Source organism: Cornus florida, unplaced genomic scaffold, assembly GCF_030987335.1.
Source record: "Cornus florida cultivar Cherokee Brave unplaced genomic scaffold, ASM3098733v1 CherokeeBrave_3.0.0_Hap2_Chr11, whole genome shotgun sequence".
In the NCBI taxonomy this organism is placed as follows: domain Eukaryota; kingdom Viridiplantae; phylum Streptophyta; class Magnoliopsida; order Cornales; family Cornaceae; genus Cornus; species Cornus florida.
In genome coordinates, this window is record NW_026775581.1 from 71,606,455 (window position 1) to 71,630,874 (window position 24,420).

At 34.3% G+C, this 24,420-nt stretch overlaps 3 protein-coding genes across 3 annotated transcripts in view; all 3 read right to left on the reverse strand.

Annotated features, from left to right (window-relative positions):
• Positions 1–244: 244 nt before the first annotated feature.
• Positions 245–3,914, reverse strand: LOC132285658 (uncharacterized). Its single transcript, XM_059787852.1, has 2 exons — positions 3,431–3,914; positions 245–565 (listed from the first exon to the last, which is right to left on the reverse strand). The coding sequence occupies exons 1-2, from the start codon at positions 3,583–3,585 to the stop codon at positions 256–258; spliced, it is 465 nt and encodes a 154-aa protein (XP_059643835.1). The 5' UTR covers positions 3,586–3,914; the 3' UTR covers positions 245–255.
• A 7,146-nt stretch (positions 3,915–11,060) lies between these two features.
• Positions 11,061–13,724, reverse strand: LOC132281275 (F-box protein At3g26010-like; the record flags this gene model as incomplete). Its single annotated transcript, XM_059782992.1, has 2 exons — positions 11,061–11,651; positions 12,490–13,724. Coding segments are annotated over 2 exons (1,239 nt in total), but the record flags the coding sequence as incomplete, so codon positions are not given.
• A 3,401-nt stretch (positions 13,725–17,125) lies between these two features.
• LOC132283843 (aminopeptidase M1-like) overlaps positions 17,126–24,420 on the reverse strand; it is a 31,636-nt gene continuing 24,341 nt past the window's right edge. The window contains exons 10-19 of the mRNA XM_059785871.1: positions 21,039–21,221; positions 20,599–20,920; positions 19,944–20,065; positions 19,758–19,855; positions 18,995–19,172; positions 18,789–18,903; positions 18,606–18,673; positions 18,435–18,512; positions 17,924–18,001; positions 17,126–17,596 (exon numbers count right to left, since the gene is read on the reverse strand). Coding sequence (XP_059641854.1) covers positions 17,414–17,596; positions 17,924–18,001; positions 18,435–18,512; positions 18,606–18,673; positions 18,789–18,903; positions 18,995–19,172; positions 19,758–19,855; positions 19,944–20,065; positions 20,599–20,920; positions 21,039–21,221 — 1,425 coding nt within the window. The 3' untranslated portion in view covers positions 17,126–17,413. The remainder of the gene's footprint in view (positions 17,597–17,923; positions 18,002–18,434; positions 18,513–18,605; positions 18,674–18,788; positions 18,904–18,994; positions 19,173–19,757; positions 19,856–19,943; positions 20,066–20,598; positions 20,921–21,038; positions 21,222–24,420) is intronic.

Sequence of the window (24,420 nt, forward strand, 5' to 3'; positions counted from 1 at the left end):
AGAAGTAGACGGATCCCTTCATCTCTAACAAGTTGCAATTTATCAGTCCTCGGTGATAGGAATCTGATTTTGGTTGACATGGCAAGCTTATTCCTGGCCTAAATTCCTCTCTAGCAATGTCCATTGATTGAACAAAAGCCATTTGAAGAGGATTATTATGATTTGTAAGATCGTGAGTGTATGCTAACCAATGCAATATCCCATTCACACTGATGGGATTGAAACCCCATTGCAGGCAAAATGCGGATGGACTGATCAATTCCATCCATTCGAGGCTGCCCGATCACCATCATTGTCGACAGTAATGATGTGGATCTTTTCATGGATAATGCATGGATCACCAATAAAAAGAACCACTTTATATATTTCATTTGAAGAATCATGTACCATGACAAAATTGCCCCACAGAATCTCCCTGTGATTTAAAGTTGTAGGTAACAACTTTTGAAGGCCGGTAATAGGATTATGAACACAAAGCTTTGTTTGTCCAGATATATAAGCTTCAAGAAGTAATAAACCATCAGTAGAGGCAACAATACGGCGATAAACCTGTGGAGTCTTGGTCCTGAAAATCCGAAAGAAGCAAAATGGTGAAGCAATTTTTTGAAGTAATAAACTACAAAAATAAAAATACTATATACAAATATATGTATATATCTATTTACCCTATAAAAATGTATTCTATTTGTATTATTTATATACACTTTTTTGTAATAATAATATATACTTTTCAAATAACTACTAACACCTTTACTAAAAGTCACCTTTTATTATTTATATACAATTAAATTATTAAATTTATTTTAATAAATAAATATGACTTTTCAAATTACTATTAACACCTCTTCTAAAAGTCACCTTTTAACTATACTTTGTATTTTTTATACACACTTTTTTTGTAATAATAATATATATTTTTCAAATAACTACTAACACCTCTTTTAAAAGTCACCATTTCATTATTTATATACAATTAAATCATTTAATTTATTTTAATGAATAAATGTGACTTTTACAAATAACTATTAACACCTATTCTAAAAGTCACCTTTTAATTGCAAACACCTATTTGTCACCATATATCTCACCCTTCTCTATTTCTTTCCAACTCTCTTTAAAAAGAATTTCTTCACAAAAAATTTGTTAGAGGTTTCTTCTTCCACTAATAATTTCAACGGCTTTGAGAGAAGACTCATCTTTTGGTTCATATACATCAAATTACAACTCAAAACCCTTTCCAAATTTTTTTTTTAAAGGTATGTTTTAATTTGAATTGAAGAACAATTTATATATTTTATCTTACTATCTAATCATATATATATATATTGTTTCATACATAATTAGTACATGAAGAGTTATTATATTTTATATATTCTCTTAATAGTTTAGTTTTGGAATTCTTTTATTACGATGTAAAAGAAATATGCATGAATATTAAATTCCCATAAATTCTTTTATTCTTTTATTAGATTGTTATTATTTTATAATATTTTATTTGTACTATTTATATTCTGCTATAACTAAATGTTTTGGTCTAACTACATCGTAATCATGTTTAAATATTAAAAAAAACCCATTCTCTGCGCATATAACATGTTTACTGTTCTTTGTTGCTTTTATGTCTAATTTTGTGTTCCTTTCCTATTTAATTCTTAAGAAATATTATTCTTTTATATACGTTTGCCTAATTCTCTCAAAGGTATTTATGATTACATTATATACTTTGTTTATATTTGGAAGTCTGTTCCATGAAGATTGTTGGAAATATTGATAAATTGAAATGTAAAAAATAAAATAAAAAAAAATACTAAGAAATTGAGAAATTCTCTAGAGTTACATTTAGAATAAAACGACATTTAATTCAACCAGTTTAATATATACTTTATCTGTAATATGTATATTACATTTACATATATATGTGTATATATATATCATCATAAACCAATTTCTATTTACTTATATTGATTTTTTTTAAAAAAACAAAAAAAGCATGGATATGATCTTCAATTGAAAAAATATTATTTCATCTCAATGCATCATATTCTTCAAATAAAAACTCACCTTAATTTCACTTCTTTAATCATTTATATTACTAAAAGTCACAATTTTTTTTAAAAAAGTATCATAAACTAAAACTCTTCTTAATTATGAAATCTTTTTCTTTTTCACTCTTTTTTTTTAAAGTTAAGGAAAAACGTGATTGATTAAATTTAAAATTCTATCGTGCATCAAGCAGTGTAAAAGTAAGACGTGTACATATAATTATTTAATTTTTATTGCATGTTTTTAAATCTATTTATAAAAAAATATAATGTGTTATATGTAGTATTTATAAACATACTGTTATATTCTAATACATCATATGATTTGATATAATAAATTTCTTGTACAATTGATTCAATATATATTTTCATTGCTTTCCAAAATAAAATTATATTCTTTAATTGTTCGGCTATAAATACCACAACAATATTAGGGTTTGCATAAGGTTTTAGATAAAGAGACTTTGAAGATGATGAAAAGTCTTTTTTATCTTTAAGATTAATAGTCAAATAGTTATTCGGATGATGAAAGATAACTTAAAGTTTTGAATTTATTTTGCTCTAAATTTATAAATACATGAACCAAATTAATTTAGCACTTTTATCTACAAGTTACTTTAATTTCATTTTAGATTTTATTTCTCTATTTAATTTTCAAATTATTTTTACATATCATCTAAGCTATTTTACTATCTCAAAGTATTGCTAAGCTTAATCACGTGCATTGCACGTGGTTCTATCTAGTATATATATATGTGTATATATATGGTGAGGGGTAATAAAGAAATATAAAAAGGCAATTTTGGAAATAAAGGGTTTAAAATGGTCATGTGCACGACACATGACCAACTCACAGGAATTTGTACCGGAATTCTCACCGGAAGTGCTTAATTGCACATTTTTATATTTAAATGGATTTATATAAACAAATCTAACAAAAAGGGTGTAATTCGCACAAATTAAAAACCACATGATTGTTTTTCAGACTTTCCCCTTTCTTCTATACATAAATATATTTATATATATACTAATAAAAAATTATTCTTTTATATTTGGTGATGAATGTTTTCTAATTTATATAATTTATATTTTTATATATTTATTAATTGTTTATAATTTTACAAAAAAAATAGGCAAAACAGTAGGTGCAGAATAGCTTAGGGAGGAAAAATTATATTGATGTCGGTCCTCGCCGATTATGAGCTTAGAACTTCTATTTATTAAGCAGGAATAAAGTGTCGGCGGCATTCACCAATTAATGGGGGTAGAGAAGACATGGTCGTCATTGAAGTTCACCGACTATGACCAGAAAAAAGCTAGAATCAAAGTTCACAACTCATTGTAGAGATTGAAAGTGAGGTCTGGACGGCATCGTCGCAGGAGATTACCTGAGAATGTAATTTCCGGCGTGGCACGCACGGTGGAGGCATGCGACTCGTATGTGGGTACGTCCGTAAATGAATCCCTGAAAGATTTGATCTTGAGAGGTGGAAATGGAGTAGGGATTGCTCTGATCAATTCGCCAGCGATGTTCATAGCTCATTACATTAAGCGCCACACACTTATACACATAGAAGGACGTTGATGCACAGAACGGGATGGATACAGACCTAAGAAAGAATGAGACGAAAAACGAGAGTTAATAATTTTGGAAATTTTGGGTCATAGAGGTTCAAAGGAGTTAGGGCTGAGGAGACAAGTTAGCTATCATCTTTTAAGGTTTTTGTTTTTGGTATTTTTATTTTTGTCAAATATTATAATTTTGCATGTCGTTGAACGTTTCTTGAATAGTTGTCAAAAATTAATTGTCAAAAATCAAAACACCAATTTAGTATTTTTATATACTTTCGCTCAATAGCCATGTAAGGATGAACAATAAATTATATATATATACAGAAAGGTTAAAATCACAAAACTCCCTCTACTTTTAAAATCATTCATAAAATCCCATTAAAATTTTAAAACTTCCTAGACTAACAAAACTTATCAAGTTACTCCCGGCACACCCGTTAAGTGGGTTTTGAAATGTCAAATTTTCGAGCAGCTAGCTCAGTGAAATCAGAATTCAAAAGCCAAAAGTTGGGGTACATGGGGCTTTTAAGTTGGATATGGCCAAGGCCTACGTATTGTATGGAATTGTGTTACCTCTACATCTAGCATTGGGTAGACCTCATACAATAACTGTCCTAGCTCTACCGTATCTTTTGTTTCATTTCTTCTGGAACAATCACAAACACTTTTTTGATTATGGATCGACTACCAGAAATTCAATGCGTAATTTCAGCATTCAATGTGTATTCGTTAAGTGGGTTTTGAAATGTTAAATTTGACTTTGCTATTTAATATTAGGATAAATTGCACTGACACCCCTTGAAGTTTCAGTCAATCACTCAAATGTTGGTCAACAGGTTTTTTTGACAATAACACCCTTGAGGTTTCAAAAAATTTCATTGACACCCCTCTCAAATGAAATGTCATAAATACCCCTAAACTTGTAATTCAAATTTATATAATAATAAATAAATAAAAAATCAACCCCATGAGATGACCAAACTAGCCATCCCTGAGAAATTGACAATACATTTTAACCTAAAATGAACTAACCTAATTGCAGACAACCATAAAACAGTAGCCACCACCCCACCATCACCAATATAAACCCCACCACTACCACGACCACCACAACCCACCGCCGCCACAACCCCCACCATTGCCATCACAATCCACCAGTACTATAACCCCACCATCACCATCACAACCCACCACAGCCATAACCCAACCATAGCTACCACAACCTACCGCCACCACCCCCTACCATCGCCACCACAACCCCCACCATCGCCATCACAACCCTCTGCCACAACCCCCATCATCGCCACCACCCCCTAACTACCTAAGCCCCCATCCTTTGCGTGATTTAACCCACAACACAACCACTGATCCACCCAAACTGTTCACCAACCGGTCATTCTATACCCACCACCTTTCCACCGTCACCACAATATGAGCAAAAAAAAAAAAATCAATCTCAGAATTCTCAAAAGTTCAAATCGAAGAAGAAAAGAATCAGATTAAGGGAAAAGATGGCAAATAGTTGGAACTGCAAAGGCGTCAAAAGATCCTGTGATGGTGGACGTGGTGGAGGTTGACTGGGCGAGGGTTGGGGGTGGCATCGCCGCCGAGGCCATTGCACTAGAGGTCGTCGTCTCAATCGCCAGTGTTGCAGGAGAAGCGGTCGTTAGAGTAGGTGCAACCGGTGCGGGCACAAATGCAGCCCGACCAGTGCTCGGATAGAGCCGTGTGTCACGGGCTTAGAGTTTCAGCACCACTCAAGCTACTCCCGTGCGGCACCAAGACATTGCTTCTTCTCGCGCAAGTACTTGGTCAGCCTAACTCCCGTGTCCACCTTAGCCAACACACTCTCCTCGTGCGCTTACTAGTGTTGTAGTGGTCCTCGCCCTCTCCTCACTTGGCTTGCACACTCACACACACTAGGGCACTTAAGTTGGAAAGGAAAGAACACTTCTATTACTTCAAAGAATGTTTTGTACAAGGCTAGCTCTCAAACTCTCTACAAGGCTCTCAAGACTCACTCCAGGACTTGATGGCTACAAAATGAAGTCCTACTCCTATTTATAGGCATCTATCCCTATAGAGTCTTGAAAAAAGTCAAAGACACCTCCAATGGAGTCTTGATAAATTAACCGTTTCTCTAGAATAGGAGGATGACTACTTCGCTAATGTTAAGCCTATATTACATCATGTTACTATACAATTCGACACTAGAGAGTTGAGAAATATGATACCTATCCATAGGATCTAGAGACAGACTTTAATATAGTTTAAAAATCACAGATCGGACAGATTAGCAAAGAATTTGCCGAGAAAGCACGACGAAAAATCTTTATTTCGATCGGTGCAATACACATATACATCATACACAATCAAATTCTTATGTCCTCAAAATTCAAATATATATATATATATATATATATATATATATATATATATAATATTTAATTCTTTTATTCTGATTTCTAAAACGAAAACCCTAAGCCTTAGCCATGGCTCTGGTACCAATTCTCTAGAGACATGAGTTTCTCTTTCTAAAAATATAAGTGAGAGAGGGAGAGGGGGAGGGGGAGGGGGAGAGGGACAGAACGGATAAGATTAAGCGTGAAAAAAGGGGAGAGGAGAGAGAATTAGGATTCATTTGGGTTTAACCCGAATAATTATCAAATTATTTATTTTTAATTATTTTAAATGTAAGTATACTTGTCAGTTTAGCATTGCACCATATACGTGGTGAGTATAAGTTTTCCACTCACCAGCGTATAGACAAGTATTGTCCATAAACAAATACGAAATAAGTTAAAAGGAAAGGTATATGTAACAATTTTTGGATCGGCTATTATACGGAGCGGAATGTTGGGCGTTAAAAAAGACACATGAACAACAAATCCATTTGGCAAAAATGTGGACGTTAAGATAGATGTTAGGAAAAACTAGGAAAGATAAAATTAATAATTAAAGGATTAGGGGAAATTAAGCGTGTCACCTATTAATGAGAAAATAAGAGAGAGTATGTCAACTTAGGTGGTATGAACATCTCACGCCAATCTCTAGATGCTCAGGAAGATTAATTTGTATAGAAGGTAAAAGACAAATATGTCGACCTAAACTAACTTGGAATGAAATGATATATAATGATTTTTAAAAATTAAATTTGGTAGGAAATATGACTTTATGATAGAAAAGAGTTGGAAAATTAAATCCATGTGATCAATCCGCTTGTATGAAAAAAAAAAAAAAAAAAAATTGGTAAGGATGATAATGACGACCATGTATACATCCACCAATCTAAGATGTATTAATATTCAATCAAAATGTCTTTTTTTAAAAATAAAAATAAAAATAAAAAATTAAGGTTATTTTGAGTGAATATTAAATGTCACTTCCAGCAATGTCATTTTATTGAATGTATCTTTCATACTTAGATTAATATTTACTTAAAAATTTAAGATTTAAGATTTAAGTATAAGCTTCTTTCTAGGCCAAATTTCTATCAAATGCATTTTTCTATACATCACATCTCTCTCTACCAATGAAGGTTTAAGAATTCAAGTATCCATAGAGGCATAGTAAGCCTGTGCATTATTTGTCCAGGCAAAAATAATAATAATAATAATAATAATAATAATAATAATACAAAATAAATAATACATCTCCTTCTGGTAAATGTGGCATCTTATCATAAACAATGAGGTTGGTGTTTTGTCTCAAGGCTCAAATTTTGGTCAATAAAGAATATGGAATATGCACCCCCTTCTTCCACCCTTTAATGTTGATGTAAACAGTCTTTGGCCCAACCGTTAGGTTGCTTCCTCGTGACTAGGTCAAAATTAAAAATAACCTCTTCTTACGTGGAGATAAGAGTGTACATCTGACTTTTAGATGTCACAATAACTAGAATATCATGGACTGAACTAACCCTTTTTCAAACATAAGAGAAGAAAAATGGTTTATTAAGATTGGCCCAGAATGTGTGAAAGCTCTGCGAGAAGGATGCCGAGCCTCTGATCGACCTGGACATATAAAAATTCTCAGCGCACTCAATGAGTGGTTTCTAAGAAGTGCTTGGCATGCAGAAAGCAAATAGAGCTTTTGCACATTTTTGTTAATCCATGAACATGATCTATATAGATGCATAGATTCATGGATTCATACATTTCAATTGGAAAAGAATCAAGAGAAAAAGAACGAATCGCAAAAATTACAAAGCTAACGTTTTTGAGTCACTGTTGGAATTTGCATAGCATAAACATGTATCGAGAAATAGTGAATCCCATCATTGGAAATTTTATGTAGCAGCATTTCAAATGTGAATTAATGGAGAAATGTTACTTCCTTCTGTAATGAACTCCAGGAAAAATCCCATTCTCACTCGCAAATGGAAGCAATTTGAATTAGTGTTTGTAAGTTATTCTCATGCTAAGCTTCAACAAGTTGATTGATTAATTAATCATCTTTGGTAGTAATATGATTCTGATGGTTTGGTTGGAGATAACTGTCAAGTGACTCAAGAAGTAGCACATCAGACTAACATCTATATTTTATATCTTTGGGCAAGTTTGTTTGTAACTCTTTGACTTATGGCTGTAAGGTAAACCTTGGATTTGTGTAACTATCCGCAAACCATACATTTCTTTTAAATCCGAATATTTTTGAGCCTTATGAGAGTTGAACTCAGAATGTCCGAGTTTTTTACGGCTTGCGTACCCCTTAACCACTCGGCCAGCTGTGCGGGTTCTCTTCGGGTAAGTTGACCTGACTGCAGTGGGTACTCTTTGCTGATCATATCAGAAGTATCACCTTTGTCTCTGGTTTCCGATGAAACTAAATATAGCACATTGAGCTTTCCTGTTCCTTTCTACCTGCTCATTGCCATCAAAATTGCTTGTACTATATTGCTAAACTCTAATTTATGAGGATTCAATGTTGTTTTGGGGATGAGTAAAAGGGTATAGGAGAGAAAACAAAAGAAGGGAGGAGAAGGAAGAAGTTGGTTAGTTTACTCTGATTAGTTAAGAAGAGAGAGTTCTCTCTATATTAACCATACGATTGAGGCCTAATTTCATATTCCTAAATCTCGAGATCCTTCTCAATCTAGTGGCCAACAAATAGAGCTCATAATTCTTGTCAAGAGAACTTCTTCTTAACAATATTGCTTTAGAATTAAAAAAGAGAAACAAAAATGATTTTGAAGTTCTTTGTTTTTCCCTTCTCTTTTTTTGTAAGAGAAAAACAAAGAAGATTGAGAAAGTTTTTGTTTCCTTTCATCTGAGAGGTAGTGGGGATATTTTTAAAACCTTTTCTTTCATTTCCTCATTTCTCTTCTACGAAACACAAAAATGCAACGTCAAATGTTCGTTGTGTGAATTTTCCTTTTAGTTTCCATGCGGAATTTCAATCTGGCAAATAGGTAAAGAAAGTTGTATGCCCTGTTGTGAGAGAGAATAAAAAAGATCTCACCATTAGGGAACCTGGGTAGGGTCAAATGTACACAGCCTCAACTCCAGCCATTGTGACTTGTGACGTTTGGGGAGGGTCAAATATTGTGAGGGAGAATATTTTGACAAACTTTCGGGGATTCTCTTTCCAGTTCTCTCCACAAACACAACTTTGTGAAGATGCAAAAGCATGACACTAAATAATCTATGCTTCTTTCCACAAACAAAGAACAAAGCCGTCGATAATACTTAGGTCCTCACCATTGAGTATGTATTGTATCTGACCACTGATGTGGCTCAATCAAGTAGGGACACGGTCTTGTTGACAACACAAACTTGGGCATCAAATCTCATATGATTTGCTATATCCTATGCTTTCTCATACTCAGGCATCATAACTTACAAAATATTCATATAATTCTGGTATGTGGTGTAGAACTGTAAAAATGCATGTTGTTGAAAATATAACGCAAAGGGAATAAATAAGTAACAAAAAATTTCCTGCAACAATATTAATACGAATGTGACAAAGATATCTCAATCGATTGAAGGGGAGAACTAGATCAAACACTTCATAAAAAATGAATCAACTGAATAAATAGACCATATAAACAAAGAGAGGATGGAAGATAATTAATTACTACGGAAGTGGAGGAACTGAAGTAGGCCACCATGGGAGCACAAATGGGAAGACCAGATGGTGAAGAAATTAGGAGGCAGGGGAATGTGCAACTTTACAGACTCTTTTAAATTTTTTGCTCCTCCACATGTTGCAGTCCGTAATGTGACCCGGTGACCTGAGATATAGAATATCTGAGTCACTCAAGTGAAAAGCTACTACTGTCAAAGGGGGAACAAGTGAATGTACTTTTAGCCGAAGCTTGTGCACCACCAACCATTCAACCCTATCACTACTGTAGTTGTCATTGAGTTCCCAAATGGTGAGAGTGTAACCCCCAAATTGGGAAAACATGAGATGCCCATTGCACTCTCCTAGGGCATGTTTACAGATTCTGGGATGATAATCCTTTGGCATGTCTATGGTACGAAGAAAATGCTCTTGAATCTCCAATAAAACATTCCTTTGTAATACACTGCACAATTCGAACCAAAAAAAGGCTCGTGGGGGCAAGATATAAGAGACTCTGTCCATGTTCCTGTCTCTGACGAAAATATCTCCAAATTGAGAGTGTTCTGATGCAGTACTATTATTTCATCCCCACTACATATTCTCACCACCCTGAAGCTAATTTTTTTTTTTAAATCTTCAACATCAATTCTAGTAGTAAATCCAAGGCGAATATGTTTTTCGAAAGTAGGTGTTGGAGGAAGCTCAACCCACTGCATTGTGAAGGGGTTGCATACATAGTTAGTAAACCCACTTAAAAACAAAACAGGTAGAGCATAACACTAACCCATTGCTCGACGCTAAGAGGCGATAGTGATGAGGCTCTGCTGGCCTTTGATCTTCTGCTGATCATAATGACGGGTTGGAATGGGGATGGAAATTGAAAGAAAATCCATGAGATTCGGGAAAAAAAATGGGCATTTGGGATGTAAAATTGATTCCCATTTTGTTAGGAGTAATACTAACTGGATGTTGTGGAGCCTGCGAACTTGTAAAATTGCGCAAAAGGAGGAGACACATTGATGGTGATCTGATATTGGACAAAATGGGGACTGGAAATCCAGTTAAGCCAAAGTTTTGAGACGCACTTGCAGAGATGGGTTACTTTTAAGAGGAGTTTCTGGAGAATTTCATGGGTAGATAATCAAAGAAACATGATCTAACAATGATGGATGATGATGAAGAAATAGAACAAGATGATAACGCTGCTAAAGGTTGAGAACCATTTAGCATTTAGCGACGTCTTCATCTCCACATCCTTCTTCACACGTCGACGCTATTGATTTGCTAAGTATTAATGTAAAAAGAACAAATCTCACCCAAAATAAAATAAAATAACCTGGAATTGATTCAATTGAAACTGAAGTAAAACAGAGGAAATAGTGGGTAAAAATATCAATAATATAAATTTTCTTTTTTCACACCATAGTACTCTTAATCAACAATTACACTCGTCTAAAACACTGTGGGCGGATTAAGGATCCATGTGCTCTTTATATTAAGTGGTTTGTGTGTATATATATTTAACCATATTTGAGTGTGTGTTTATAGATTCATCAATACACATACATATATATTTACCTATCTCTATATTCACATTGTGCATAATCCATGTTTCTTCATCCAACAGTACGCAATTTAATCCCATATATTCGACATCCATTGCCTAATTATCTTCAAACTAGTACATATAAGAAAATAAATATAAGTATGTTAGTTCCATCACAAAAGGTACAAGGTAAAACAGTTTGCAGATTCTTAAGATGCATATTATATTTTATATATAAATGGAGAGATAAAGGAATTACTATATGGAGATTTCTTATAAATATGTACAACTGAATATGGAGGCAATGCATGATTGACTTGCCTGATCAGGTGCTCCTACTTGATACCTTCCTCCTTCAAGCCTCTCTCTCCAAGACTCCCGCAGGATATTTTGTTTCTTGTAAAAACATATAGAATGATTAACTGTATAAAAACACGGGTAGCTGATTAGAACATGAGGATATTGGGGGGAATGCAGGAACTTGGGGAAACTGACGCTGAAAATGATTCCAACACTTATCATGAGTTTGGTAGGGATTTGGGGCTACAACCTTGTTTGTTTACAGGGTCAGCGTTTATCTCACTTATTTAATATTAATAACATTTTCTAAAATCTTATATATATATATATATATATATATATGTGTGTGTGTGTGTGTGTGTGTGTGTGTGTATGTATATGTATGATTATGTATATAGACACACACACACATATGAATTTAAAATTTGTCACATTTATGGTCTCACTATGCCGGGACGGTGCAACTGGGTAAGTGCCAACACCAAAAGCCTCACTGGAGGTCGGAAGGCCACTAGAAAGTTGAGCTCACAATCAAATTTATAGACACAGTTCAAGTAACAAAAGGGGTTGCTGCCATGAATGCAGGAACTTACAACACAGAACCGGGCATCAAATATCAGTTGATTTGATATATCATCTGCTTTATCATAGTCTTAGGCATCCAAACTAGCATAGTATTCATATAATTCTGGTATGTGGTATAGCTCTAATAAAGCAAAGTACATTATCTGTGTAAATAATTTTTTTTTTTTTTGATAAGTCTGTGTAAATAAAATTTTAATTCTGGTATGTGGTATAGAACTGTAATAAAGGTGTTACCCAAAATATAATGCAAAGTAGAATAAATAAGTAAATAGAATTTTCATCAGAGTGATTGCAACAATATTGATTGGGAGAACTAAATCAAACACTTGTTAAAAAATAGACCATATAAACAATGAGAGGATGGAAGATAATTACTACGGAAGTGCAGGAACTGAAGTAGGCCACCCTGGGAGCACAAATGGGGAGACCAAATGGTGCAGAAAGTTGGAGGCACGGGAATGTGCAATTCTACAGCTTGTTTCAAATTTGCTCCTCCGCATGTTACAGTCCATAATGCAACCCGGTGACCAGAGACATAGAATATCTCTGTCAAAGGGGTGAAAAGCTACTACTGTCAAAGGGGAAAGAAGCGATTGTACTTTTAGCTGAAGCTTGTGCACCACCGACCATTCAACACTATCACTACTGTAGTTGTCATTGAGTTCCCAAATGGTGAGAGTGTAACCCCCAAATTGAGCAAACATGAGATGCCCGTTACACACTCCTTGGGCATGTTTACAGTTTCTTGCATGATAACCCTTTGGCATGTCTATGGGACGATGTGGATGGCTGGGGTTGTATGGATCAAAACCGAAGAAAATGCTCTTGAATCTCCAATATAACATTCCTTTGTAATCCACTGCACAAAATGAACCAAAAAAGGGCTCGTGGGGGCAAGATATAAGGGACTCTGTCCATGTTCCTGTCTCTGATGAAAATATCTCCAAATTGAGAGTGTTCCGATGCACTAATACTAATTTATCCCCACTACAGATTCTCACCACCCTGAAACTACTTTTTTTGAAATCTTCAACATCAATTCGAGTAGTAAATCCAAAGTGAATATGTTTTTGGAAAGTGGGTGGTGGAGGAAGCTCAACCCACTGCATTGTGAGGGGGTTGCATACATAGTAAACCCTATGAGAAGTCACACTTGGAGAGCATAACACTAACCCATTGTTAGACGCTAAGAGGCGAAGGTGATCACCGAGCCCTCCTGCTGGCTGTTGCTGTTGATCATCTGCTGTTGCTGCTGCAACTGCTGTTGATGATGATACTAATGGGTTGGGATGGGGAAGGAAATTCAAAGAAAATCCACGAGATTGGGAAAAAATGGGCATTTCAGATGTAAAACTGATTCCAATTTCGTTAGGGTTAGGTTTAAGGTTAGGGTTAAAATCAACTGAATTTGGTGAATGAGCATCGACCTGGTAAAAGAGTGCCAAAGGGGGAGAGGGATTGATGGTGGTCTCGAATTGGATATAAGATCGAACAAAATAGGGACTGGAGATCCAATTAAGCCAACGTTTTGAGACGCACTTGCAGCGATGAATATCTTTGAGAGGGAGTCTCTGAAGAATTTCATCGAACACTTCTCGTGGGGCAGATTGTCAATGAAGGAAGATGATGGGAAGAGTTGATGGCCAATCTTGGATCGTTTATCTCCATCATCGTCCACCACAACAACGCCTCCATCACTACATCCTTCTTCAACCCACGCCATCTCCAAATTAATCTCACCAACGGTTGAATTCTCGTTCACTTAAGATTGAAGCCCATAAAAAATAAATAAATAAAAAACAACAACAACACTGAGCTGTCCCAGACAAAAGTCTTAAGTTACAAAGTGGGTCACGTCCCACTAAAAATCCAAACGACCTCCTAGGAGAACAGAAAAGAAATTAGATACTCAAAATGCCCCCAGTGTCTTGGATTATATTTTATTAAATTCTGAAAAATAAAATTATACTAATTTAATGACATATTATTTTTCCTTAAATTTGTATAAATTTATTTTTAAAAAATTTTTAAAATAAAAATATTAAGTAAGTAATTTTAAAATAATTTATAATGAATATTTTGCTTAAAAAGAAGTGTTTTTTTATTTAAATAATTTATTAATTTTTTATAAATATATTATATGAAAAATAAGGTATTTTTTATAGTAAATTTTTTTTAAATGAATATAATAAGTTTTATTATAAATAGTAAAAATTTAGTAATAAGTTAATTATTTTAGAAAATAGTAGTTACAATTTTTTTATTTTTATGATAAATTAATACTAATAATAAAATGAAGATAAATTATATAATTAATGTTTAGATAAGAGAAAAAAAAAATTCTTTATAGTAACAGTTTTTTCTCTCCTTATTCTTTTTATTTTTCTTCTACTTATTTAAATAAATTCATAAATCGTTTTAAAATGAAAATACCCATAGAAGACATTGTTATTGTATTTAAGGAAAATATTATTAATTAAAATTTTGATTTTTATATTGGTCAAAATATTTATTTTTTTACTGTGCCCTAAAATCATGGCTCCACCCTTGCCTCCTGTGCATGGATTTGTTGTTTTCGTTGCAGACGGAGGTCCTTATGATGGCGGCTCGCGCGGCGTTTTCTCAGTCTCCTTCGTTTGGCTGTCGTACACCCCAACGTCATCCTAAATTATCGACTATCGTGCGTGGGAAAGACTTGAGAGTTAAAGGTTTTACTACTAAATTGGGCCCCACAATTTGTATATTCGGATAAGGATGAGGCAATGGGGATGTCACATGGGCCTGATTCGTTAGGCTACTATTTAAGCCCAATCTTGATGCCTCCAATTAAGCTTGTTCTTAGTAAGGGTAGCAAATTACGATACAATATGAAAACACTAACACAAGTTAAAAAGATTTGGGTTTGACATAAATTGATTTGGGTCATAAAAAGGTCGACACGATTAACCTGTTTGCTTAATCTTGTTGGGTTAGGATTGAGGGGTTCAACCCATATAATACGTTTATGATTCATTTAACTCAGCATGTTATAATCGTGAATATGACCTATGTAATATGTTATTTGTTTAAACCCAATTACTATGGATAGTTAAGTCATTTCAACATAAACCTTATCTATGTCTTGTGATTTTCTTTTTATTTTGAATATATGGGTTAATTATGACAATTTTTTTCTATTATTTAGTATTTGATTAAATATTAAATGTCTCATTTTGATAAACAGGTCATTAAACGGATTAACACGTTTATCTATTTAATAAACAGATTTGGTTAGTGTTGAAAATTCTTGACACGATTATTAAATGGGTTGGGTTTAGGTTTACCTATTTAGTATAATACCATTATATTGACACGACACGAATACGACCCACAAATACGAATTGCCACCCCAGCTCTGTGTACGATGGGTTTGTCAAAAACTAATAGAGTCTAATAGTACCTTTTCCCCTTCTATAGCAGAAGTTCAAAAATCCATGTTTGTTTGAGGACAAAATAGGTATGTGAGTATATTTCTTATCAATATAAAAATAAAATAAAACAAAATAATATTAATATTAATACAAGCAGGGACGGATATATTCTTGGCTTAGTGGGGAAAATTGCCCCCCCCCTTTTTTTTTTTTTTTTTTTTTTTTCTTGCTATATATTATTAATTTTTCATTTTTTATAATATATACCCCTAAAATTTTAAAATTGCCCCACTCAAATTGTAGAAAAATTCTACTGTTGTCTTCACAATAATTTTTCTATGGTTGTTGTTAAAGATCGCCTCCACTCACATAGTTTTTTGGATCCATCCCTAAATACAAGCCCTGTCCGGTATTCAGAACAACCGTCCTGTGTGACAAATGACAGTGGCATTACAACAATCTAATAACAGAAAATCTCAAGCCAATGAAGTGAAATGTACCACAATAGGGATCATGCAAGTAGAATAACTTGCTGGTATATTAATAGTGCTAGTGCTTCATTTGGGATTGCTTTTAGAAAGTTAAAAACACTTTTAATAGTCGAGCTATTATAAAATTGTTGTCAGTAAAACGCAGTTATGCGTTTAGTGACACATTAAAAAAGGATCTCGCCATTAGTTTCCGTGCGGAATCCCAATCTGGCAAATAGGCAAAGAAAGTTGTATGCCCTTTGCGGGAAAGAATAAAAAAGGATCTCGCCATTAGGAACCTGGGTAGGGTCAGATGTACCTGGCAATAAATGGAAAGGTTCATGAATATGTATCCAGAAATAATAAATCCCATCACTGGAAAAAATGGGAAGACCAGATGGTGCAGAAAGTAGGAGGCAGGGGAATGTGCAACTTTACAGACTCTTTCAAAATTTTTTGCTCCTCCGCATGTTCCAGTCCATAATGTGACCCAGTGACCAGAGATACAGAATCTCTGTCGCTAGGGTGAAAGCTACTACGTGGAGACACATTGATGGTGGTCTGATATTGGACAAAATGGGGACTGGATATCCAGCCAAAGTTTTGAGACGCACTTGCAGAGATGGGTTACTTCTAAGAGGAGTCTCCGGAGAATTTCATCGAACAGTTCATGGGGTAGATAATCAAAGAAACATGATCTAACATTGATGGATGATGATGAAGAAATAGAAGAAGAAGATGATGATGCTACTAAAGGTTGAGAGCCAATTAGCGACGGCTTCATCTACACATCCTTCTTGACCCCTCGACGCCATTGATTTGCAAAGTATTAATGTAAAACTAACAAATCTCACCCAAAATAAAATAAAATAACCTGGAATTGATTTAATTGAAACTGAAGTAAAATAGAGGAAATAGTCGGGAAAATTATCGATAATATAAATTTAATTTTTTCACACCATAGTACTCTTATCAATTTCAGTAACACTGGATATTAGTAGCCTTCCCCTATATATTTTCAATTTGAAAAGGGAATAAATTGAAGAATGAGATGTTTAACTTCCTTCATTTCTTGCCAATTAAAAACATCAACAGTGTGATGAAAAAACAGTAAATAGCACATAATAGTGGTTGGAAATGAAATAATTGAAGCTCATTCATTACTTACTCTTCTGATCATGCAAATCTCAAAGCTATATATTATACTTGACAATATGGAAGGTTTTGAAGATACGTGGGAACAATACCTTAGGTATACAACTGATTATGCATATCAGAGCCAGCACATAATACAGTCACTGCTACTATGACATGCGATTCTCTACAGCCATAATTTTACTACAAGAATCCTCATATGGTGACAGCTTTACTAAAAATGCTAAACGTAAACACCATACCGTCAATTATCAAGAGAAACTATCATCCACTGCAAGCTAAATTTGCAACCAGCTCCTCAAGAAATTCTTCTTGCCCGATGTTTTCAACCCACCTTGCTTTGATTCTGACTTTCTCAATGCTCTGTGTCAAGTTCATAGCAATTGCAGGAGTCACACGGTTTGCGAAAAATGCTTCTATCTCATCTGCCTTTTCATGGCTGCAAAACTAAAAGAAAAAAGACCAGAAGTGAGACAGGTTTAGTTTCTGCAGTCAAATTCCCAAATACAAAGAATACCAGTGGTGGAGAAAGAATTGGATTCTTGTCAATCAGCCACATGAAGTTGGGAGAAGAAGATTAGAGAAAGATCTAATCTTTGATATTATTTTGCACTAAGTGACTGCTCTTGGACTCAAGACCTCCTCATGCTTGTTACCATTACAACAAACAATGTCCTATACAAGAAGTTAATTGGATCGAACTGGATAAATGGAAATTACGGTCTACAGAAGCATCACATGTGGAACTGTAATTGTGTAGAATCAGTTACATACTGGTGTGATAATGTCTCTGACAAAACGGGTGAGTAGCATCCCGGCACCATATTTGTTTAGGATTAGGTCCCAGTTCTCCTGCATTAATTACCGAACATATATAATCATGAAACATGATATTCAAAGATAAGCCAACATAAGCAGAAATAAGCAGAAACGGAAAAGGAATATTGTAAATAAAGTAACAATATGAACAAGCAACACAACTTCTTGAGTGCTTGGAAGAAGTCCTCACTCATATCCTACTTTGGTACTCACTGAATTTGCTTTAACTGAATCGAACATCTAAGGTTCAGTTATGGTCCCTCAATGTGTATGTTATAGTTGCCCAGGTTGTTCACAACCAAAATTTTCAGATAATTCTAACATGACTATACTTGCTTGCTTTCCTACATTGACAATAATGATCCTTTGCCTAAAGACTAATTAATTCAAAAGCACAAAATCACCGCAATGATAGAGACTCAGAAGTATTATTCACTTGTGATCTTGAATTTGCAGCCCATCATACCTTAAACCATCTCCATGCTGTTTCACGGCCTTCTAAGCTTAGCCCTCCTAGTAGATAAACTACATCTTGTTCACGAACCTGACAAGGAACAGAGATGAACAAGGTAACAGGAATAGTGGTGAGAAATTTATGGTTGATAGTAACAGTAGAGTCCTTAGCAAAATTAAATACCTGATCAGACAGCATAAAATTTAGAACCTCTAAAACTATCTCTGGGTCTGGACACGATCCCATAGAGCCTGTAGAATGTCAAAACATAAAACTTAATAGCACATGAACTTTACAACACAAAGTAAACAAGTGAAAAGGAGGTGCTAAACACTGCATTCCAGTTCAAATATAGTTGAATATTACGCAAAATCTGGGTCTTTTCATGCACCGCATCAGCTTCTCTATATAATTTTAGTAGCGATTCAAACCCTTTCCTATTGATGGTGCTAGTATGCCTCATTACTGCAATGTAAGCAGCCTGTTGAACATTTAAACTTCATCATATAATCAACATTAGGAAAGGCCCATAGAAATAAAGACAATGACCAGGCAGAGTGGTTCTATCTTACCCTTCTGCAATCAACTGGAAGACACGAAGTGTTTCTATCACTTAAGTATGTTTGAAAGCGCTTCAATGCTTCTTCATGAGTTTTATCATGGTCAAAAGTGGCCAAGGCCATTAAAACTGCCTCCCTCAACAATGCATTCAAATGATTCTCTCCAGATACTGGGTCCCAACCTAATCTTCTGCACATAATCACAAGCAAATGAATTGATTTCATTAATTTATTTATATTGCCTTTTTGTGAAGCCCCCGATGGTGTGTAGTTACAAAGGACACTTCCATTCAACATGAAGATCAAGTTTGATGAATTAATTTTTTCTTTTTCTTCATTTTTTTTTTTTACCTTGGCAAGAAACACACTCACACACACCCATGGATCAATTTTTTTCAAGAAAATATGATAGAGGCAGTAATTTTGATGAACCTAAAAGACCATTACCCAGTGTCTATCCCACCTATGCAAGGTTCTAAGAGGAGAAGACCGGAGACAACCTAATCTTTAGCAGTGTTTTGCAGAAAAGTGGCTTCTCTCAGATTTAAATCCACATCCTCAAGCTTATCACACTTTTTGAGCAACCTACAAATCAAAACTATCTAAATGCATGCACCTAAACTTCAACACACGCACTTGGGCAAGCAGACTAGTTGCTCTTTTTTTCTCGGAAGTAAGCTAACACGAGAAACGGATTTTAACGAGTCTCCTGTAACCTTATGTAGGAATGGACAAGGCTAGGAAATATTGAGCAGGTATAATAGATGTTTCTTACTCAGCACAGAGAAGGAGGATATTGATGAATAATTGTTTCATATGATGCACTGAACGCGGAATAGCATCACTTGAGATCTTTGCAATACTACAACATATCTGTCAGATAAATCAAGTAAAAGGTCATGATAACACAATATCATTAATTATGTAAACCATTTTACAAAAATATAAGAATATCTCTCACATCAACAAGTCTTGATAACACAATATCATCAAGCTCCTTCCTGTATACGTCCATCAAGGAGAGCAAAGATGTTAATGATACTTCGCCTGCCTCGCAAAGAGCATATGTATCATCCAAGATGCCTGGCAATGAGATTAAAGGAGTTGCATGTTGTTAAATTTTCTTTTATCACAATAAGAATTGAGAGGAACAAGAAAAGGAAAGAATTAGGAACAAAGACGAGAATATAGGTAGATGTTCAAATTAGTTTCTACTTCCTCATCCAATGACAATATCTTTCACTCTAAGATTACAAAGCATAAAGTCTTTCCCAATGAGCTGGAAATTTAGGATTAAACACAATTTTGAATTGGCTGATTGCACTCTACAGTGGTACCTAATAGAAGTCCAACCAATACCAAATTTTATAGACACAAGTGGAAAAGACTCATGCATCCAAGGAGTATATACTCAGAGAATATAAAAAACTAAAAATTGGACAATTCTCCTCGACACACTAGTCAAAGGGCGTTCCCCAGCTATGACAACATCCTGTGGACCAGACACAAAAAACAGTGACGAAGCATGTTGTATCCCTAGTAATAAGTTATCAAAAGAATACAAAATTCCTAACACAACATATTTGATCTTATTATTAACTGGAAATAATACGCACCAAATTTATCAACTGCTGACAAGCAATTGTCCTCCATAGCTTTCCTTAGTCGAGTTGTTAGCTTCTCATCATACTTCACCCTAAAAAAACCAGTCTGCCCAATATTTAGTTTGACCCATGAATGTTCATCCAATTTGTCTTTATCCTTCTTCTCAAATGAGCTCGAAGTGCCATCAGAAAAATGGCATGGTTCAATTAAATTCAGGCTATCAAGTTTTCTTTCTAGCATGAACTTCTTGCTCTTGTCGTATGAACCAATACATAAGGTTATTGGAACGATCCAGAGACCATCACCGGACATACCAGAAGACAGGAATTGTGACTGCAACTCACAACACAATATAAAAGTGAATTGTGATGGCAAAACCCACAACAAATCCATCTTTGATTTTTGATCATGAGAGAGAGAGAGAGAGAGAGAGAGAGAGAGAGAGAGGGACCTGTTCAAATTCCAAAATATCATCTTTAAATTTTACACTGATTACTGGATAGCCCTGTTGCTTTGTCCACGTGTCCATCATTGCATTCACTTGAATGCCAGATTCTTCTGAAAGAACTTTCCACAAGTCGTCTGTCTTTGCATTTTTGCAAGCATATTTCTTCATGTATGAACTTAAAGATTTCTGGTTTAGGCAAAAAAGTAACATGACAATGGAGACAATACAGTAAAATTTCTCAACTCAACCACATGCATGAGGATCAAATCAAAATGACACATATAAAATACCATTCATGAATTCATTCTCGAGTCATTTGTTTGTTATGTGGATGGTGCAAGATATACAACTGTTTTACTAAAAGGTGCATTAAAGTTCACTTATCCAACAGCCACAATGAACATCTGTTTTGTTTTTTCTTTTTCTATCCCTCCTCAGTCCTCATATTTCATATAAATTTTAGTGTTATATTCTTACTTGACCTCTTGTGAAAGGGATTTCATAAACTTCAATCACATAAACTTTTAGATAATTGTGCCTCTTGAGTAGGGGTGCAATTCATGTTAGCAGGTTGTATTTGTGTCATGTCATAATAGGGTTTTATGTTATATGGATCAACCTAAATGTGACCCATTCATTAAACAAGTCAGACAACCCGTGTCACCTATTAATGTGCGGGTCATCAAAACTGTAGCACGGCATAACCCATCTAACAATCTTTTTACTATTTTTTTTTTTTCTTAATTATAAATGTAAATATAAACAAAAAGATTAATATTGAGTTCAAAATTATAGAATAACTAAATTTCTCATTTTATCTCAATAAATGACACAATGAACTAAGGATTTCACTAACCCCCAGGGAATAGCGTAATGATAAAGCCCTCACCTCACATGTTGGAGGTTGGAAGTTCAAATTTCCCTGGGGCATAGTTCAATTTTTTGTAACTTTGAACTAAACTTTTCCCCGATTCCACCAATTCCAATTCCATGTAGCCGAACATAGCCCGAGGCCTAAGGTTTTCCTGTAGTACCACCAACCACCCCCCCCCAAAAAAAAAACATTTCTTGTACCATTTTAAGGTTCAATCTTTAAAAGGCTCAAAATATTGCTTTAAACATACTTTTTAAAATTACAGTTTTGATCATAAATTTTTTTGAAGAGATCGACTGGAATTCTGAAAAAAGAAAAATTTCACAAGACAAGACAGATAGGTTTGATTGATCGATAAAAAAAATTGAAGAAAATTTTTTAATTAAGTCTAGTAAAATTTGACTGAAATGTCGGTCGATTGAAACCTGGATAGTGGCGCTTGATCAAAGTGTCGATTGATTGAAGTGGTGCCAGTGGTGCTCCACGGTGATCTTGATTGATCGTTGCCACGAAATAGTTTTGGAAACTCTCAAAATAGAATTATAAAAAGGATTTCTTTTCTATCCATATAGGATTTCTATATTGTTTATAAATTTGTGGTTATAGCATTATTTGCAATCGACAGTCGTATGGTCTATTTGGAGGCACAGGAATGCAGCCTTGCATGAAGGGTATAGAAAGACTGCTCAAGAGGCTGTTGTGTCTTGTTTGGAAGTGCCTACAGCTTCTAGGCTTATCCTTGCAGGACTTTCTTGCTCTTGATTTTAACTCTTGATGTTTATGTTGGTGGCTCTTGTTTTTTTCTTCCTTTCTTGCTTTGTTTTGGCTAACTATTGGAAGTGGTTCTACTCCATAGTGGCCTTGTACATGGGGGTATGCCCCCTTTAGTCCTTGTACTCTTTTGAGTTCTCTTTTTCATATAAAACAAACCCATTCAGGAAGGAAAAAAATTTTGGGATAGGGCCCAAAATCCATCGATACGCAACTTTATAGCATAGTTAAACAAAAAATGATGTTTTAGTGATTTTTAATGAATTTTTGAAGACCATTTAAATCGCTTTCGTTTTTAAAAGGTTTATTAATTACTCCAATTTTCACTAAATGAATAATAATAGATTTAAGAACGAAATTAATGGAAATTCACACTATATATAACATGTGAGAATTAAAAAACAAAATATAAAAATAAAAAATGAATTTGAAAATTAAAATAAATAAATAAATATATATGGTTTTATCAACATTTAACAATAAATCTATTAATATATGGTTTTGATCAATTACTTGTTTTGGTTGATAGTGATGATTTAGTTTTAAATAAGTAGTAAGTTTAACAAGAAGTAAAGACAGTTGAATGGAAAAGTGCTTGATGCCAAATACAACTGGTCAGGCGTTCAAGACGAACTCATTGCTTAAAATAAAAATAAATAAGATTAAAAAAATAATAATAAATAAATAAAATTTAAAAAAAGCATTGGAATGGCCAAGTTTGTGACAGAACCTTTTGCAAGCTGGTTGGATCTTCTAGTGTGAGTCTGTGTCAAAGGTAAATAAGGTATTATTGGGGTGATGTTTGGTTAACCTAGTTGTAAACTTCTCCATAGTGTTTTGTTTTGGGGTTTTTAACGTAAAAAAACTTGTGTCTCTGTTTTACTTAGCTGAGACACGTCAATACCAAATCAAATAGAAAATTGATCAAAGCATTAAAGTATTTAAATTTTAGATATTCATAAGACCTATATACCCCCTATACGTTTAATCAAACCTTGCCTACTCTAACACATCAGAGACATGGGTGTCAATCCAAAGTTCTTACGAATAAAAAAATAAAAAGAGACTGCCAATGCTCACCAGAACAGGAACCAAACAACCCCACCCCCCCCCCCCCCCCCCCCCCCCCCCAAAAAAAAAAAAAAAAAAACAACCCACATAAATGGAAAATCGTACTGAAAACAACTCCTAGGACCATCCACTCAACAAGTCATACATGCCTGCCAGCAAAACTACAGGATGTATACAGATATTTCTTCCTAGTTCCTAAAAAAATTACAACAGCTTCAGGATGCTTCTAAACCACTTCACATCATTTGAATTAGAAAACTAAGACACTAACTATAACAGCTAAGTAAACACATCCCTACTGAATAAGAACTGGAAAATAACAATCAACTCCTAAAAGTATCTGTTGAATTCAGGATTTATATTCCTATTTTCTAGGGAAGAGATTTTTATTTTAGTTAAGTTGAATTTGTGAATATAGAAAGTAGGAGATTTGATTACTTGATTTTTTTTATTTTCAAATCTGTTACTTATTAGATTTGATCTTCTTTCCTGTAATTAGCTGCTAAAATTAAGGAGATTTAATTATAGGTTAGTTGTATTTTTCTCCTATAAATTCTTTGTACCCTACAGTTTCAAAATGAATGAAATAAGGGATTACTTTACCCTTTTTTTTCTTCATGGTATCAGAGCACCCTCTGAACTGATAGAAATTTTGTTTTTTGGTCAAAC